The sequence below is a fragment of the Botryllus schlosseri genome, chromosome 6 (assembly GCF_051294905.1).
Source record: "Botryllus schlosseri isolate E-star chromosome 6, Bs_hap1, whole genome shotgun sequence".
NCBI lineage: Eukaryota > Metazoa > Chordata > Ascidiacea > Stolidobranchia > Styelidae > Botryllus > Botryllus schlosseri.
Window position 1 is genome coordinate 20841631 of NC_137241.1, and position 20778 is coordinate 20862408.

General features: G+C 40.0%; 1 protein-coding gene and 2 long non-coding RNA genes across 10 annotated transcripts in view; 2 read left to right on the forward strand and 1 right to left on the reverse strand.

The window, feature by feature from the left end:
- LOC145441490 (uncharacterized) overlaps positions 1-20778 on the forward strand; it is an 88452-nt gene that overhangs the window by 47460 nt on the left and 20214 nt on the right. For 3 of the 8 annotated variants that reach the window (XM_080319364.1, XM_080319362.1, XM_080319370.1), the window contains one exon: positions 2230-2335. The exons of 1 other annotated variant lie outside the window; for it this stretch is intronic. In XM_080319364.1, the coding sequence (XP_080175490.1) occupies positions 2230-2335 (106 nt within the window). Of the gene's footprint in view, positions 1-1561; positions 1702-2229; positions 2336-2963; positions 3107-20778 lie in introns of all 8 variants that reach the window. 4 more of the 8 variants (XM_080319368.1, XM_080319363.1, XM_080319369.1 and 1 more) reach the window with 4 other exon arrangements.
- On the forward strand, positions 12744-13389 carry LOC145441629 (uncharacterized). Its single transcript, XR_013915870.1, has 2 exons — positions 12744-12807; positions 12872-13389. It is a non-coding gene; the product is annotated as an uncharacterized LOC145441629 (long non-coding RNA).
- LOC145441630 (uncharacterized) lies at positions 13556-14859 on the reverse strand. The gene is made up of 2 exons (XR_013915871.1): positions 14226-14859; positions 13556-14195 (listed from the first exon to the last, which is right to left on the reverse strand). It is a non-coding gene; the product is annotated as an uncharacterized LOC145441630 (long non-coding RNA).

The window sequence follows — 20778 nt, forward strand, 5'->3', positions numbered from 1 at the left end:
CGCTAGAAATATATTCATAAACTTTTCATCCGACTCTGAGAAGACGTAGTGGCACGTATGGAGTCAGCATGTACAAGTCGGCGGCTTTCTCCACTGGCTATGACAACCTACGGCCAACAGCAACTAAAGTAGTTTCGAGTATATGATAACTGGAAGGTAATGCTGAAGTAACCAAGTATTTCGACAGGGTGATATGTCGTATGCCATTGAAAGGGGTGTGCAATAAACTCGGAATCAAGTGTAATAGATGTATAGATTTACTGCACTTCAGCAGATCGTATTATTGTAAGAGAAAAGTAGCTATAATTGAAAATTATTAGCAACTTCTGGTGAAGGTATACTGCCCCACCGCAACGAATCGTAATGGATTGAGGATTACGCAGAGTGCGTTAATCTTTGCAGTTGGTTTGCTACAAGACATACTTTGGTACAAGACATACAATGTAGGCCTACATTGTACAGCATGCATAATGAAAAAAAAACTCTTTCTCCACTCATCTGTAGTACTAGCAGCTCATTCATTAATGAATTGGTTGAAGCTGGCCCATAACGATTATATTATTCCCCACACTTGTGAAACTAAAACCCCAATCACACAGTGAATGCGGGGATTTGATCATTGTGTTTCGCGAGGCGAATGGAGCAGCGGACGATCATAATATACACACGAGTTTAAGCCTATGACATACCAGCACCAGGGCCGTAACTGCCAACGTAACATCCAAACTCCCAATTGGGGGAGCTCGAAGGGTCCAAGATTATTTTGTTGGTCGTTTGTTGGAAGATATTTATTCAACTCGAAAATTTTTGTCGCGCTTCGCGCGATTTCATATCCCTAGAGGTCTAGATTTTAATTTTATCAGTAAATCAGGAGAAAAAAAATGCGCATATTTTAGATAAATAGGCATATCGGTGCAGTCGATTACCATGCATTGAACAGGATTATGACTTTAAGATAAGAGGTGGGCCACAGCACATTTTCAAACCGGAAAATGGGCCACGGCCAAGAAAGGGCTGAGAACCCCTGATTTATACAGTGCGCTCTAATCAGCGTATGTATACAGCTAATATTTTAAACTTTGAAAAATTAGGTTGCTGGGGGCGATTAAAATTGCCACGATTTTATCAAGCTTCAATCAACTTGGTGAAGCACGTCGAAGTCTTGATTTTACTGTTTCCAGAAAATCGACGTCGCACATTTTTCATAGATTAGGAATGTCGTCATCTGTAAATTCGATGACAGCTCTTCTGAGGACATGTGCATGTCAATTGCATCGCCTTTCCTTTAAGCCCGAATCTAGCACAGTATGCTCGATATACAGTTGAAGTCATAGTTTGCAGGAAATCATTGTAAATGGCACCGCAGTATCTTTTTGTGCCGGAAAACATAAGATAAGCTCACTGGGTTACACTCACGGACGACGGATACCCGGTAACCAGTGGTGGGATTCGACTTTTTGTCTGTTTGGTTTTTTGGTCATGATCAGTACTTAGTTTGACTTCTTCTATGCTTCTATGAATGTATAGCGTCATTGTTATTCATCTATATATTCATATGCAGTACCTGAAGACGATTTGACAAGGCCGCAGAACTTAATACCAACGAATGAATACAGCAGTTATGGTGTCAAAGTACGTTGGATACACAATTGCAAGAGGACATTGTCTGGCAATTTGATTTCACCGGACGACAAAAAATTGGTTAGCTGAAACTACAAATGTGCTTCATCTTTGTTAATATTGAGAGATGGTCAGTAACTACTTTTTCGGAGCGCTCCGGTCCTGTTTATCTACTTCTGCAACTTACTCAAGATGTCTAGTCTGAGATTACCTCCAGGTCTACTTCACACATGTTTTGAATTCAAGCTGCTTACTTTTACGTTTGAGAATTTGTCAAGTAGAAGCTTATGTATTAGTCAATTTCACCTATGAAATTGCCACGACAACAGTTGGGCGCTGACCTCTATGGTGATAACAGATATAATTTTGAAAATTCAATTTTTACATTAAATTGAAAATTTTTCAACTCTAATAGTTTCATATCTACTCGTTAGAATTGAGTCGAAATCGGTGTACAACTTTTTTTTAGACAACCTAACCATTTTAGCTAATAGACGCCAAAATTAAAAAAAAAACTATTTTTGAACAACCCTAATATACATATAAATCAGTACCAACAATGACTACTTCGAAAACCTTTATTCAGCTCTTATTATTATTGAATTCCAGGTTATCAACAAAATGAAATACTTGAGCAACGCAGGTACGTATACTTGTGCCATCGAATACAATGGTATGAGAAGATATATAGCCCACTACGACGTATGCATAAAACGTGAGTCGTTGAATGTTTTGAATGCAGTAATAGACTAATTATGAGCACAACACCAAATTGTCGGAGTGATTGTGAACCTACAAGTTGAGTTACATCGAATCCCGAAAGATATATAGTACAATTGCAAAATATTACAGTACGTATTGTATTTACTTCGATCTGGGCACTCGGCTTGCTCGTATCCCTCTGTCGCAAGTATATAAATTACAAACCTAAGGCGACACGCAGCAAAATATTGCTTTTTGTGACTATTACCTTCGCAAAATGTGAAATATTACCCAAGAATGAATTATCAAACCGGCAATAGACGCATATGTTCGTTTGCCAAAGAAAGCCTACTAAGTTATGCTATTCAATGGCGCTCAAGGTCAGGTGCATGGTTCAAATCCGGCATTCCGGTGACATGATGGTGACTTCGATATTAGTACAGACCCATTACGAATTCCATCTGGCAATGATACAACACAATTTTTAGTGCTTGCATACCGGATCGCGAGTCAATCTAGTCTCCCTTGTAAAGTACACGCTAGTATACTGCCTACGAACAGTTGTATATTACCTCGTTGGCAATAAACATTTTATTATCTCGTTACATCTATATAGATTCTGGAAATTTTTTTTGTTTTAGCACCCACGCTCGAAAAATTATCGGTCAAATGCAACAACGCTAACACGAATCCAGGAGGCAACGTTACAATTAAGTGCAATTTAGACATTGGCGTCGGTATCTCAAATATCGGGATTCGGATGCTTGCATGGAGTTTAAACAAGGTTACTTTTCTGCCTGTGATCGCCGGCTACAAGACGCCTACTTATTCATCTACTTCATTACAGCGGACAGATTCTGTTTTGGGACAATATATCTGTTCAGATAGCCAGATTAACAATGATACGAATCCGAGAGGGTCATGTGAATTGTAAGATGTGAAATGATCGGCCTTGAATGCTTTTATCGACTTTCGCGTCATCTTTCGCAGTAACAAACTAGAGCATGAAGTCTCGCCGGCCACTTGCTTCTATACTGTTCCTACCGATGAACAGCTGAACGCACTCAGAACGAAATTTACCTTTGTATACAAGATAAGGTGAGTCTGGCGGCCGTCACTGCATTGTGCATTGTACTTTGTGCATTGCGTGTCTTCGATTGGATGAAAATACTGGCACGACTGGCAAGTGTCAAAAGAACGATCACTCAATTATAGGCATCGACATGTATATTAGGGATGGAGTGAACGTGAGGTTCACGTTCGCGTTCTGTGTGTGAACCTCGGAAATTTGGAGGTTCACGTTCACAAACGAACCTTGGTAGTTTCTGCACTGCACTGCAATTTTCATATATTACAATTTCCACGTCATTATAACATATTTGTGTGAAATCTATTTCATTTCAAATGCGGGCCACTCTATGCAAGGCGATGACAGCATAAAAAAAGTCAACACAAAACGGGCATGCACCTTGACAATCTGAAATGCTTTTAGTTAATTTGTTACAAAAGTTTGCTCGAAATATCCAGCTTTCCTTTGGTAAATATTTAATGACTCTCTGCTGTGAGATGGACCCGCAATCACACATTATCAAGAGCGAAATACACTATATGAAGTCAGCAAATGATTCTTATTTAATTAATCAATGAAATTGATATCGTTGTCTGACATAAAAAATCTAGCGGGCGTACGGGGTCAATCTTGACTTCATATGTTCATTTTATTATAAAAACCAAATCCGTGCGATTTCGGTTTTGGTTACGGCTATATAACTTGCCAATGGGGTAATATCGGTAGCAAGTATGGAAACCCGTTTTACAATCTGCTCAATACTCAGACTCCGAATACATTGTCCGGTCTGGCCTAGACCGTTAAGACGTAAGCTTAAATTCCCTTGCAAGTTCTTGTTGAAATTGTTGGCAAAGTGACGGAAGATATTGATTTTATGGGATTATTATATGATTTGATTGCCGCCATTGATACATTTGGCGACGTTTAAAACGTCAATGTGTAATTCAGCATTGTGGCATTGTGTGACCCGAGTCGTCGCTAGGTATCGTGTTAGTACATTAATATAGGCTATCACTGCACTGAAATGTAAGGTTGGAATCAGCAATATGACGTCACGTGACGTCATGACGTTCACGTTCGCGTTGACACAAAACCTTTCATGAAGGTTCGCGTTCACACGAACCTGAACCTTTGAGAGGTTCACACCATCCCTAATGTACATGATACTTCAAACATGAAAAGGGACATTATTTACATCACTCTGCCGCAATTATTTACCCATGTCCCCGGGTTTAATAATGTAACATGTAACATTTATATATGGTTTGAAATTTATTATAAACCATTGTCCCATAGCATGAAAATCCGATCCTAAGTAAGGTATTTTGTCCGTGGCGCACAAGGCCGGAAGCGGCAACACGCAATACTTAATAATCGTGATTATTATTAATAATGCACCACTGGATTAAAATTGCACTTGTATATGCGTGAATCACAGCATAATTTCTGTAATTTCTATTCTTCATTTTCAATCATCTTCAACTCTGCAACCCTTACCAATTTTTCATCTACTGCAATTCTGGTATTGTTTGTTTGTAATATTCTTGGTGTTTGTCGACTACTATGGTCATTTACACCAGGCCAATTTCCTTTATTCTTATTCCGTAGCTGCTGACTTGTAGCACGGCCCACTTCTAGGCTTTTATAATGCACCGCTTACACGGATGATACCGCAAATCTGTAATCTGACCTATTCATGTATTGCATAGGATTACCATTTGACTGTATTACTGAAATTTGGAAAATTTACTTCAATCCCGTCATTTTCCTTTGGGGCCAAGTTGCCCCCCGGATTATGTGTGTATTTACCAGCTTTACTGTGAATTTTGAATATAATAATAACACCATAGCAAAAGCATTCTCCTCTCCCAATGTCGTCAAGTAAGCCGTTAGGGTGAATCCTCCTCACCCTGCCCATCAGCTGTTCTGTACTAAGCGGCGGTGATATCTTATTTTGTCGTGTTAAATTTTACTTATTGGTTTTCATCGACTCGTTGTCATAAGTTACAGACGCAGGCTTTGTAATTTTGAAAATCGAATTCCCTCGTAAAGCGTCCTACTTCCATGCTGTTTTCGAACTCCATTCTTTCTGGGACTTTGACATTTGTCTGATGATTTCATCTAGGAATGTGCAAGACCCGGATTTCGGGGCCTACGAATTCACTATTCGGAAACTGGATGGACCTGAAACTGCAACAGATTCGTTCGAATTGGGAAGGGACAGCCAGCAGAGCAAGGATGTCACTGGGATATTCCGGGAAAACCCAGATGTGGACGCTAAATAAACCCAGAAAAACCCAGATCCTATATTTCACTCAAATTTCAATGCGATAGCTGAGAAATGGAAACTGACAGTCTTTAATTGCAGTCATACTGATCTGTGTTGGGATGACTCGAGTCATGACTTGACTCGAGTCTCTCTTTCGTATGACTTGACTTGACTCTGAGCTTTGGAAATATCAATTGACTCGTGACTCGGAGCAAAATTTACGAGTCAATTTCAAGTCATCAAGTAAACGGTGTTGTTTAAATCACCTTATCTTATGTATGTTCGGATTATTCACGATACGCCGATGTCACTTCTGAGGGCAACCAGTAATTCACTGATTGTAGATTGAACGAAACGATCACAGCTTACGCTGTCGTAGTAGAGGTAGATGAATCTAATAGCAACGTATCTTTGTTTTTCAGACGGATCGGTGTTTACAATACGCAGTGCTCACCTTTACCAACCGTCTTGTATAATTTAAATCGAACGAACATAAATTATGCGTTTCTATTTTCACGGACGTGTAGATGAGTAGTGTAGTGTACAGTACCATATCAATTTGTTTCAACTTCTCGAAGATTCATATTCGATCCTCTATTTTGGCTGATAATAACAGGCTGTAGCATGTAGCTATAAGCAGATAATCACGCATTTTATTGGCAGTTTTAAGTGTGCGTTAGCGATACAACGCCTTTTTTGCATGTACATTTAATTTTATATTTGTTATTTGATTCAAAATAAATGGTCAATTAATTTGTCTTTCATCCAGTTAACAAAATGTAATGACTTTGCATCAACACTCATACTTCGAAAATTCAATTTGACTTGAATCGTGACATGAATCGTGACTTGACTTGACTTGACTCGACTTGACTCGAGTCACCTCCAAAAAACGAGTGACTTGACTTGACTCGAGTCACCTTCGAAAATCTATTGACTTGACTTGACTCGAGTCAAAATGTGAAATGACTCGTGACTCGAAGGTAGTTACTTGATCCCAACACTGATACTGATATATGACTAAGTTTTAGCCCTTGATATTGAAACTACGACAGTTCATACTATACATTTTGCTCGGTTAACAATGCAAATCCCACAAAAATATATGTTGTTTTGCTTTTGAAACATTGCCACAAAAATAATTGATGCGCATCGCTTCGAAAGCTCGTGTGATGAATAATATTAGGCTATTACTTTGCAAGTGGACGTTGAATAAGGTGTGAAAGCAACCAAGATCTCATTTTATTTATTGATACACGACAAATTTGTTGGAGTGATACGAGTAGTCAAGTCTTGAATCGATTTAAATTGTAAGAAAACGGTTCCAATGAGTTGCCCAATATGAACACGACTTTCTGCGAGCTGGAAGTTAGTATTCAATAAAGCTCCATCACACCATGTCAAGACCTTTCATTTTAGAAGTGAAACAGTCTCTCAAGACTCTGCATGCCGTTACAATACAACAAAATCCCTCAACAATGCAGCAATCAAGCAGTCAATCGACAACTAAAGTCCGTGCATTTTTCGACATTATGATCTTACTAATCTAGTATAATTGCTTTTCGAACATAAAATTAACCTAACGAACATGATTTTGAAAAAACCCAGATTTCAAGAAAAAAAAACAGAAATCCAGGTGATGCTCGAAAAACCCAGATCTGAGTGGAAAAACCCAGCAGGGGCATGTCCGCAGCAAAGGCTTCATCGAACATAGCGAATCCTCGTTATCATTTTTCTGGCGGCCGCCGTTGCTGCTCTTTTCTTTCTTCTACAGTGGAAATGCTTCGGAATCGAGATCAGATGGATGTTCCACAAATACTGCAAACCTATCACGGGCGGTGCGTATCGTCAACCGGGCAGGGCAGTATGATTCGTGTACTGGAGTCTGAATCTAGTATTAATTCTAATAATTCAAATCTAGTAGTGAGAGAAGATGCTTATTCAACCAAACAATGAAACTGACATACAGAATACATCGTTGTCTAATGTAACAAAAATATGCTGGCGTACGGGATCCATCTTGTTTTATTGGTTTATTGTATCATAAAAACCAAATCCGTGCGATTGGGGTGTTGGCTACTGTATAATTTGTTCATGGGGTAATTTCGGTAGCAAGTATAGAAACCCGTTTTACACTCTGCTCAATATCAATGTACCAATAGTTAGACGCCGAATACAATATCCGGTCTGGCCTGGACCGTAAAAGGCGTAAGCTTATATTTCCTTGCAAGTCCTCGTCGAAATTGTTGGCAAAGCGACGGAAGATATTGATTTTATGGGATTATTATACCATTTGATTGTTCCATTTGATACATTTGGTGACTTTTAACATTTTGACGTTTTACAATAGTATATCAGTTCACTGAAATGCAGGGTTAGAATTAGCGATATGACGTGACGTAATAGGTTCACGTTCGCGTTCACACAGAACCTTTCAGAAAGGTTTGCGTTCACACGAATCTGAACCTTTCAGGGGTTCGCGCAATCCCTACTCGAAACCTCAGTTAGTCGTATCACAGCATTCCGAAGCATGTAGTACGAAGCTACGCACCCTAGCGGAGATTACATTTCTGTGAAGCCTTGACCAGGGCACAACATTGTCAAGGATTCCAAGGAGGTCGAAAAATACTGCACAATATTTATGGCCCTCAATGAATGTGCGCAATACATAGGATGGAAGCTATCTAATCTCATTACCGCGTGTTTTGCGCACAGAAAAGAAGAGGTATGGAGCTTACTTAGCGTACTACTATGACAAGAGAGAGAGAGAGATATGCTTTGCTTTCTCGCCTGCACCATCGAGATGCTTTGGCGACGGAGTTGCGATACGGCCCCATGAGGTCATCTAGTCTGCGCCCCCGTTTTTTTTTTTCACCTCCATGCTATACGTGATTGCTGAGCGCCTAGCAGGATAGCTGCGGATACCATTTTTCGAGTCTTTGGTATGACCCGGCCGGGGATCGAACCCACGACCTACCGCTCTAGAAGACGGACGCATAACCATTACACTATCTCGCTCGGTGACAAGGATATGAAATTAACGGACTCGTTTGTTATGAAAGACTTCATCGGTCAGCTCCACGGACACTTGCGCGAAACGGGATTTGCGGTATTCGACGCTTGCAAAAAGACGGTGACTGACCAATGTAAGCAGATCTCTTTATTGCTGTATTGCTTGTGAATGGCCGACGTTTTTACCATTCCAGTGTCATCGACGCATTCCGCACTGCCATATATGTTTTGTATATTGTATAATTTACCCTAGCGGTCCCAGCGTTTCACCATATGTATACACGCCTTTCGTCGTGATGTGACCATCGCATGGATACTGATCTGGAATTATACGCATATAACTAACTTGGAGAAACCCGAAAGTGACGTGAACTCGTGTACGCTGATTTTTGCTGTTGCTTGTTTAGCATTTTGACACGAACTTCAACCAATGAAAAGTTCTTCTTCGAAGCCACTCAATATCATCCTAAACAAAACTTTAAACGCGAAATCTGCTGACGAATCAAAAGTCTAAACCAGTGTATTTCAACCTGTGTGACGGTTCGCACTCGTGCCAATGAAAAATATTGCAGTGGGAATGACGGAGGTGGCGCGAATGGTGCGAATGAAAAATCCGAATGAGTGGGAATGAAAATCGTGAATAATTCTTAATTTTTCTGACGTGGAATAATTCAAATAAACCTAATACGAAATTCAAGGGCAGTGTAACTCTTGTAGTTGACGCAATTGTAAAAAAATTGTTAACTTACGACGCACCACTAATCGTAGCTCTCGCAAGCCGTAGTGAAATATTATTTTCGCACTATAATTATTACGTAACCAAACGCCTGGTTTGGAAGCTGATGTAGTGGCATACATACTATAGCCTATATCAGCCCGTCTGGACCTGCGATCGTTTGACAAAATAACGTCAATTGACTTTTTGCTTTCTTTCGCTAAACAACCATCATATTTTCGTAATATCTGTTCGATTAGGGCGAGGCACGAGGATAGTAGTAAATACTAGGGATGGTGTGAACCCCTGAAAGGTTCAGGTTCGTGTGAGCGCGAGCCTTTTTAAAAGGTTCTGTGTGAACACGAACGTGAACCTCATGACGTCACGTGACGTCATATTGCTAATTCCAACCCTATCTTTCAATGAAGTGATAGCCTATATTAATGTACAGGATACCTAGCGACGACTTGGGCCACATAATGCAACAATTCTGAAGTACATATTGGTGTTTTAAACGTCGCTAAATGTATCAACTGAGGCAATCAAAGGATATAATGCTACCATAAAATCAATATCTTTCGTCGCTTTGCCAACAATTTCGACGAGGACTTACCAGGGAATATACGCTTATCCCTTATCGGTCTAGGCCAGACCGGACAATGTATTCCGTGTCTGAGTATTGCTACATTGATATTGATCAGAGTGTAAAATGGGTTTCTATATTTGCTACCGATATTACCTCATTAAGAAGTTATACAACAGTAGCCAACTTCTCAATCGCACAGATTTGGTTTTAATGATACAGTAAAGATATGAAGTCCAGAGTGACCCCATACGCCTTCTCGAATTTTTACATCAGGAAACGATATCAATCTTATTGATTGGTTGAATAAGTATCCTTCGCTGACTACATATTTCGCTCGTGATGTTGTGTGATTGCGGGTCAAACTCACAGCAGAGAGTCACTAAATATTCACAAACGGAAAACTGGATAATTCGAGCAAACTTTTGTAACAAAGCAAGTAAAACATTTGAGATTGTCAAGGTGCATGCTCGTTTAGTGTTGATTTTGAATACTGCCGGCGCCATGCATGGAGTGGCCCACAGTTGAAATGCAATAAATTTGAACCAATGATGTTCTAATGAAGTGAAAATTGCAATATATGAAAAAGGTTCACAGTGCAGAACCTACCAAGGTTCTGTTGAACGCGAACCTCTAAATTTCCGAGGTTCACATACAGAACGCGAACATGAACCTCACGTTCACACCATTCCTAGTAAATACTATCATTACAGACTCCCATTTGCAAGTTACGGTAACGCAAATTATCACCCCGTAAAGGTTTATTAAAGTATGGACCGCAAAGGGTATAATTTTGGGTCAACACGGTGCCAGAGCTATGTGTTATTATGTATGTAATATTTGTTGAATTTATTACAAAAAATCCTGTGATAGTTTTTACATATCCAAGGTCACTGTGTTGGGTGCTGTAGCCAATAAGTGGGACACGCAGACAATATGGCTTTATCATGAGAATTTATGATCAGATTTGTCCGACTGGTTTTTCTGTGAAACATGGTCGAATACCGTTGGGATGAACTAGTGTAGTGGTGAGCAACGAGCGAGTTTAGGCCTATGACACCCATTCATTTCGAAGACAACCACTTCCGCGTCGGGGCACATCATGAAAACGTAAAGTTTTGGCCAACAAACCGCTGATAGAACGCGGTACCAAAAACAAAAGTGGCGGCCAAACCGTGGCCGAAAAAATGACCGGTGCTGGATGGCCACACCATTCGATATGGATATGCTCCGTATCTCCCGTTCATGCAATCTGAGTAGACCGTAGTTACAGTAGTAGGCCTACAACTGTGACACGCAGAGGAATTTAATTCACCATAATTTGAAATCGATGCGTCAGACATGTTCTGTAGAGCTGTGTTGGGTATAGAATTGTGGTGTGCCCATTCTGTATGTCATTCATGTCCGTAAAATCGTAGCATATTACTGTAATATTAAAAATGAATTTCTTTTCATGGGTGAGGCTCGGGTCACGAGATGCCACGAAAACTCAGATTTTGGTGTTGGTCTAAAAAGCTGCTTTACCGTTATTAAACTGTTATGAATTCTCAAGTTAGAGTGACCTAAAGAGCAGAACACACGTTATCGTGAGATTATTCGCTCTTCTCATTTACTTCTGGACATAAAATGGGAAATTGAAAAAAAGAACACAAGTGGGAGCTACGTATCACAAGGTAGCGAGCTCTAATGTGCCTACTATCCTTGATCGTTTTGCACCTTATTTTTCAAGGCACAAGACAAAAGCCTCAACACAAACATGTGAGTTTTCCATCGACAAACTGGAGCCTCCGGGACCTTTGTGTCAGCTCTCAAAAACGATTTCTGCCAGCAAGCATTATTCACTCCTGTAGAATTCGCTGCATTTTGGATAGGAGTGCACAACAGATTTTAAGACCTGGCCATCCAAGCACTAGCAAACGTTATTGTACATAACCCAATAACTTGTTTGGTCAAGCAGGGATTTAGTGAAATAGTTGAAATCAAAACGAGCGACAAAAGTTGCCTTTTTAATGAAACACTTGATAGCGCTACATAGTAGCCAATTTGTTGCACATCTGAACAAAATGTTGTTAAGTATCTTCATCTTCTTTTTGTATAAACATTTTCGGTTAGTTTGTTCGAATGAAATTTATTTTCAAAAAAAGTGCGAATGGAGCTCATAAAGGTTGAAAAGCCCAGGTCGAAACCATTGATTCCCAAACTGTGTGCCTCGGCACATTAGAGTGCCGCCACAGACTCTCATGTGTGCCGCGAACGTTTTTGTAATTTTTGGAAAAAATTTAGGAAATTTTTAAATGGGGTATGCAGGCTAGCATATGCGACTTGAAGGCACTCCAATGCTTCATATAGTTGATACATAAGCATATATGGCCATTTCAATGGAGCCAATCACGGTATTGAGAGCGATTTGGGTATTTGGAAACGTCAAAATTAGTGTCGAAGAAAGTCTTTAATTCATTATACGCTCCTTAAGAATCAACTCATAAACAACAAATTACTCGACAAAACGTGAGCACGCCGCCTGAACTTCAAATTTCAATGCAATAGTACTTCTCGAGATTTGTTGCTCACAACTTTAGACAGGTAGTTAGTCCACCTGGAAGCATTGGATCAAGCAATGATTCTGCAGAATAACAGCTCATTGATTTACGAAACGCCCCGTTTTTAAAACGATGTTTCCACAAAAATGGATGCCTTATGGCAGTGCTTTTCAACCTTTTTGAGCTCCGTTCGCACTTTTTTTGTAAAATAAATTTCATTCGCACTGCATGACTACTATGTCTGTGATACGAGATCTGCCGCGGGATCTACAAATAGCTTTGAGACAAGCCATAAAGGTGATGATTTTTATCAGGAACTACTAATACTCGTGTTTGATTATTCTTTCTTCATGCGATACAGAGGCATGATGTAATAACATGGGACGGAGCGGTACCTATTGTGAGAAGAATGTGGATGGAACTTGATAGGTCCATGCCGAAAATCGCGAGCGGTGGCGGAAAAGACATCGATGAAGCGCATAAATCTGGAAACGAGATTGGTAAACACGCATTCGTAATTCCATTTGCCAATATATTTACAGTGATTGACATTGCCCTCCATCCTTATTCTTCATTTACACGTGTAGGGACGATAGCTGCGTGTATGTTCAATTAAAGCCTGCTGCATCGACAGAGACAAGTTCAAACCAAATATGAACTCAGAAGTTGGATAACTCGCAAATCTTCTCGAGAAGCACTTTCCGTCGACACAATATTTCTTGCCATCCATCGAACTGCGCTACGAGTGTCACTCCAATGGATTGCTAGTGGCTAATATCTAGTGATTACCGATCTCAAAAAAAATCAGCACTTCCTTGTGAATTAACGAATGATAACACTACGTGCTAATATATATTATGAATGATGAGTCACAACCAATGTTCCCTCTAAGCTGCGCACGTGCGCAAATGCGCAGTGCTGAAACGGTCTCCGCGCACAGAAAATTTAGGCTGCGCACAAAAAATCCGAAGTGATGACTTTTTTTTTAATCGTTGGGCACTCTTGTCCAAGGCACCGCGCAGGCGCTCAGACTCGAGAAAAATGAGAGGGAACATTGCCAGGGGTAAATAGTGCTATCGCTGAAGTCTGAAACCGAGGTAGGCCTACAAGTGCGGCCCGAAAATATTGCGCTCCGGGAAGCAATGAGAATTTGCAATCGTGTGCGACAACTCATGAAAGAGATTTTTCTTTTACTATGGTATCGTACGCGTGAGCGTTACTGATATCATATCAATAGCGCAATCCTTTGTGGGAATGGCGAAATAACATGGTTTAACAAAGTTATAAATAACAATGGGCTAGCTCGAAGTTAACTGCGAGAAACTAACGAATAATAGTCTTCTCCGCGTGGCATGCATATTGTGTAAGATTTACTGTACAATTCCATGCCGCGAATTTTGGTAGTCATCACTTCCATCAGGCGAATCTGATCACGTATGGTGATATAGGATAATATGCAGAATATGCAAGTACAAGCACCAATATTGTTGAAAAAATCCATCCCTTTGCAGACGTTGTTCGGGATATGCAGCAACTGCACTGTAGGGCGCTGCATTAGATCGGCTTCTCAGCAGCACAAATTTGTGATTTTATTTGATTCGTTTGAACGGGTATCTTCTGTCGATAAGGCCATACGCTGATCTTGTTCTTGCTTCAATCAGACTTGAATATTAGTATCGTTATATCTGACTGTATGTCTTGATAGTAATGAGTACATTGCCGGTATTAAGACGCCACATCAGTGTTTTAACGCGATAGGCCTACATCGATCGCATATATTGATTTCATGTGCGTTCTCGTGCGTATATGTCTGTCTTCTAGTAATCCATAGTATGTCACCATATCGTCGCAGTGGAATCAAAGTGACTTATGTCCAGATTTCAATATCTTTTGGCATAGCAGACAGGAGGTCCCGAAATAGCATGATGTAAAGAAGTCATTATACCAACGGGTACGCCCGAAGATGTTTAATTATATTTAGGGGCCCCACCTTTTCAAACACATCTCACTCGATCAGCTTTACCTGTAAATGTGATTACGTGACCAGACACAGGATTAAAATTGATAGCAATATATGCAATTCCTGATGATATTGACCGATTTGATCATTAATCATAGAAAATTTTCGCGCTTCGAGCGTTGAGTCGGAACGCCCACTAAACGAAGATCAGATATAGATGATTAGTAGCGGTGTAAAGTTAGTAACATGAGGGGGGTCTGGGGGGCGAAGCCCCCCAGAAGTTAGGTTTATCACCCTATGGGGTCCTGTTTGCGCACTGTTGTCCAAAGGCCCGCGCAGTGAGTTGGCGTAGTTGCGCACACTCGTGAAAAATTAGAGGGAACATTGGTCACAACTATCCTGTGTGTCTTCACTTTCCACCATGTCTTTGTTCAATGTCACATTTTGAATATTGATTTATCTGTTCGCCTCTTCAGACCTATTTAGCATTTGAACTGTCTAATCTTGTTCATGAATCAGGGTACAGTTGAGCTCCAGGTAAATATGGACATTGGGCGAATGCACATCATCATTGTGACACAATAAGACAGGCAATGGATCCGATATCTGCACAGTCAGTAGAACCAGACATGTTCAAGGCCTAATGCCTGATACTTTTCATCTGTATCTGGGACAGCTCAGTACATGTCCCGACATAACGTATCAGGAGGCGTCGGTAGCGATTCTCTTGAAATTGATTATTATCGTAAAAATATGTTCCACGTAAAACTAGAGTAGGTTCATGCGTTCAGCGGTCCTAGTAATCAATTTTCGAATATCACCACCTAAGTGAATATTAAAACGCTCCACCATCCACACGTTTGTTTGTTTGTTTAAGGTATTCAAGGTGTTAGTCGACTACTATGGTCATTAACACCAGGCCGATATTCTTCATTTTTATTCCGCAACTGCCGACTTACACCACGGCCCAATTCTAGGCTTTTTGTAAGACACCGCTTACGGCGATGAGCTGGCGAGGAGGAGCCTAGATAAACCTCCACCATCTAGGTATACGGATTCGGAAGTCGACACCCACACGTTCTTTGCGTCGAAATGACTGTAGCGCCACCCCAGTTTAGAAACAGTTAAGCCCCTCCAAAACTAGCTCCCTCAGCCATGGTAGAAGGTCAATACGTGGAATTTTTTAAATGACGAAGTGACGCAGGGAGTATAGCTCAGGGGTTCTTGCAATATGGGTCGCGAGTAGGGCTGGGTAAAATCGAGTACCTTCGTGATTCGATTCTGAATCATTGCACTTAGTGACAATGTCATGAGATGATCATGACTTCGAAAAGGTGTTTTTTCCACTAATGTTCGCAGCTTTGCACTATATGTTTCGTATGCTGCGATACGGCCAATCGAGGTTTCAAGTCTTCCACGGTGGAAAAGAGTATCAAAACTACAATTCCCGTTGATAAACTAGCTTTCAGTGGCGAGAAGAGCATAATTTAGGAACTCGAAAAAATCATATTTTACTATGCTCGACTGGAATCATTAAAATTAGTACTCGATTCGGATTCGAGTACCCGAGTCGTTGTACCCATTCCTAGTTGTAATGTGGCCTATGAACAATGAACATACTCGACATTTGCTATGTCGAAGGAATATTTATTATAAGTATTTCTTATACAATTGAATAGCATATTCATATTGAAGTGAACCCGAATATTTTCGGCTGACACTCGTCAGGGGTAATCGTCAGCAACTAGTAGAGAATAAGTAAGAACATTTTATATCGACAATCGTATCACAAAATATGACGTCACCAGCATGAAACTTCGAATGAGAGAGCGTTCAGTGCACTATTCCCAGGTGGTACACGAACTCCTTCTGTTGAGTTTCGGTTGGTGTATTTAAGATAAAAGTCGACTCGTAATTTTGAGATTTTATAATCTGCCGAGAAATATTTTAGTTCATGGTAATATACGAAGATGTACGAAAATGTTGCTGTTGGTCACCCGTCCTATGTATGTAGCCGAAATACGGTTTGATTGGCAAAAAGGTTGAGCACCCCTGGATTAGGCTTACTATACGGAATCAGCATGGTATGTGGTCAGGGGTGTACGAGTTTCTAGTAAACGTTAAAAGGGTGTACCGCAACGAAAAAGGATGAAGAGCACTGGTTTAGACTTTTGTACTCTTGTAGTGCTGGTACCACTCGGGTGGGAATCAGCGATCTCACGTCAACAAATTTAAATTTTGATATCACGATGCGGATATTTACTTGATGAAGATAATGAAAATGGTATCATTTCATCACTTGGATTTGTATTGCTCCAATTTGTAAATAGTCTGGTTGTCATAACATCTTTCCCACTCCTATCATAGCTTAGCGCAGTTTCCAATAGTATTTTTGTGGTTCAAGGAATTTGCCAACTTGTTCGTTTATGTAACATGCGTCATTTCTAGTAATGCGTATACAATCCCAGAGGACAGTGAAGTTCCAGCTCCTCTGCCTATGAAGAACGAGCTAATATGATCTTATAGAAACTTACGTCACTTATTTTGTTATCTATTCAAATGTGTAAATACCAGAGGTGGTCAAAGTAGTCAAGAAAGCTACTCAAGTAGAAGTAGAAGTAGCGACGAAAAAATCTACTCAAGTACAAGTAGAAGTACTTTTTACATAAGCAACCTAAAACTACTTGAAGTAGAAGTAGAATTGACTGACTTTAAAAGTACTCAAGTAAGTAAGTAGTTGTGAAAACGATCCTAATTCGTTCACATGGATTGTAAAAAGGTGCAAATTGAGTAATGCGAAAGGTGACGAGCTTGATTCATATTGATGCATACCCGCAGGTATCCAATTTTCGATATCATAAGGATAAGCATTCGTCCTCATCATGGGATGAAAATGATAGTATTGATATGGAAATGCGATACTAACCCTCAATTTACTCAAACAGCACGTTTTAGAAAATATCGTAGTATTGCGCACTCCCCCATACTATAAGGCCTGTAGTTTAGTCGAAGAGCAATACGGAGATGGTGTGTTGGATACGGTGTAAACACATTGTGCGATTAGTAAACGTTCTTAAAAAATATGGTGGACCATAAAAATGCTATATTGTGTCGCCAGAAGGAACATCTCTACGCGCTGGGAATCTTCCATTAGTGTTGTTTTGTCATTCGGCTGTTTTACTAGAGATAACTAACCTCCGTAGGCTAGTTATCTGTAGTTTTACAGCTGATTTTGTGTGTGCTGTACCGTAACCGTGCGCTGATTACTAGGGATGGTGTGAACCACAGAAACGTTCGGGTTCGTGTAAACGCGAACCTTTTTGAAAGGTTCTGTGTGAACGCGAACGTGAACCTCATGACGTTACGTGACGTCTTACTGCTAATTCCAATCCTATCTTTCAGTGAAGTGATAGTCGATATCAATGTACACTGTACAGTGTACACTCGTACAGTGTACACTGTACACGATACCTAGCGACGACTCGGGCCACATAATGCCACAATGCTGAGGTACATATTGGCGTTTTAAACGTCGCTAAATGTATCAGCTGAGGCAATCAAACGACATAATAATCCCATAAAATCAATATTTTCCGTCGCTTAGCCAACAATTTCGACGACTTACCAGGGAATAAAAGCTTGCGCCTTAACGGTCTAGCCCAGACCGGACAATGTGTTCGGCGTCTGAGTATTGCTACATTCATATTAGGCAGAGTGTAAAACGGGTTTCTATACTTGCTACCGATTTTACAAGTTATACAGCAGTAGCCAACACCTCAATCGTACGGATTTGGTTTTAATGATACAGTGAACCTATGAAGTCAAGATTGACCCCGAACACCTGCTAGATTTTTTACATCAGAAAACGATATAAATCTCATTGATTGTTCGAGTAAGCATCATTGCTGACTACGCATTTCGCTCGTGATGTTGTGTGATTGCGGGTCAAGCTCACAGCAGAGAGTCACAAACGGTAATTAAGCTGGATATTTCGAGCAAACTTTTGTAACAAAGCAAGTAAAACATTTGAGATTGTTAAGGTGCATGCTCGTTTACTGTAAATTTTTATACTGCCAGCGCCATGAATAGAGTAGCCTGCAGTTGAAATGCAATAAATTTGAACGGAAGATGTCATAATGAAGTGAAAATTGTAATATATGAAAAAGGCTCACAGTGTAGAACCTACCAAGGTTCCGTTGTGAACGTGAACCTCTAAATTGCCGAGGTTCACACAAAGAACGCGAACGTGAACCTCACGTTCACACCATCCTTACTGATTACTGCCGTTCGCGACTCTGTGTACTTACTTGTCATTATTATGTCACAACGACAAAATTCTTTCTATATTTCGAACTTGGTTAACCTCATTTACTGGCGTTCACTGCTGAAGAGAGCAAGTCGAAAAGCTTTCAGTGGAATAAATTTGGCAATATGAACGTATTGTTTGCTGCTAGCTTTATTTCTGGAAATTGAAGGCATTACTACACTTGCTTTTATACTTCAACATGTATGTTATCCAGACAAATGAACTGATATTAATTAGAAATCAAAATATATGGTACTGGGAATTGCAAGTGAAATCTAAATCTAAAAACGGAACATGTATTTAATGTCTTTAGTCCAGCAAGTTTCGAAGGTTGGTATCCTGAAACAGCTCTAAAACTAAAGAAAAGTCAGAGGTCACTTTTCCAGATTTGGACACGCCATGGACAGCTAGATTACGATATGATAAGTAAATGCTAGATTGCGAAACATCAGTTTCAAACATTATGATAAGCCATATATACTGTGATGAAATATTTGATATGGCGAAGGGTGACAATGCTGTGTGAACGGAACCACGCCCACCCGCTACCTAAATTATATTCAACGATACTTTCGTGAAATGATACTGGACACTCCGCATTGACTGCGCGCGAAGCGCGACCAAAATTCTAGGCCCAACTCAACTTTTATGAAAATTAAATGTCGATACTCCGTGAAAACAGCCCCGAAATTACTCAAGCTATCTTCCTGATTGGAGGATTAAACTACTTCTACTTGGCAAACTGATAATAGCGAAAAGTAAGTAAGTAGATCACAAAAAATTATGAAGTAGAAGTAGAAGTAGTGAAATTCAGATCTACTTGAGTAAGTACCAGAAGTAGAGGAAAACTACTTGAGTACTTCGAAAAAGTAGAAGTACTTCGTTACTGACCACCTCTGGTAAATACATGTGCTTCAAAACTAGAGTAATGAGGAATTTTAGATAATTCTTTTATATGGACGTCTATGCAGTTTGATCGGGTGTTATGTTATTGATTTTGGAGTAAAACGGGATTCTGAAAAGAAAAATGCCCGTGCGCTCGCTTTCGGTTTCGCACCATACCATATGAATTCGTTCAGCGGAATATCAGAAATTATTTGCCAGATTTCAAAGTATGATTCGGTACCAAGTTGAGGCGTTGAGGCGTTATTCAACAAATATACGTTTCATGATCCGTTTTATCGCAGCAGCAGAGAGCTAAATTGCTTTCAGAGCTAGCATTATCAACGCGTATATCGGAAAAAGTGGTCCCAGGAAGGTTGTAATACCCATGCCGAACACAAGCACATCCTGTATAGAGAATTTAAGTATGTGGAAATATAGATCCTGGAAATAATAACTGAAAACTAAAAATACATTCAAGTTGTCACCAACCGCACCGTGAGTTATATCAGCGACTGACTCCATTTTCAAGCCTGAACACAAGACGATTTTTAGAAAATGCCGACTATAATTTGACGCCGGTGGCTTATATCTTCATTAAATGGGCAATACAATCTAAATATGATGTGGCTCCGAATTAATGATAAAAATTAGAAAAAAATGGCAGCAGCCATTTTCCTCAGAAGGCCATCGTATATTTGGACTGTGGTGATCTTGACTGTGTCGAGGCTACTCGCCATCGTCTCTTAACCCTTTGTGAAAATTCTGGTACGTATTGTATCACTGTTGCCGTTTCTCGAAGCAGCCTCTACTTTCTATCTCTGTGTCTGGTCATATTTATTAAGTAGGTTTCTTGTGGTTCAGAATTTGAATATTGCAACGAACAACACATTCATATTCGCAATTTATTCACTATTAGCTTATCAACTGACCCTCGTCGGTAGTGGCCGTCAGTATAATACGGAGATTGCAATTCGAAATGTAAAGATGAAATAGGTAGTGTGACGTAAGAATGGTATAACAATAACAACGAGGGATTTCACAAAACGAGAGCGTTAAGCAAAAATGCAAATCGTACAATACAAATAAGCTATAATATATAGCCAGAGACGCAACACTA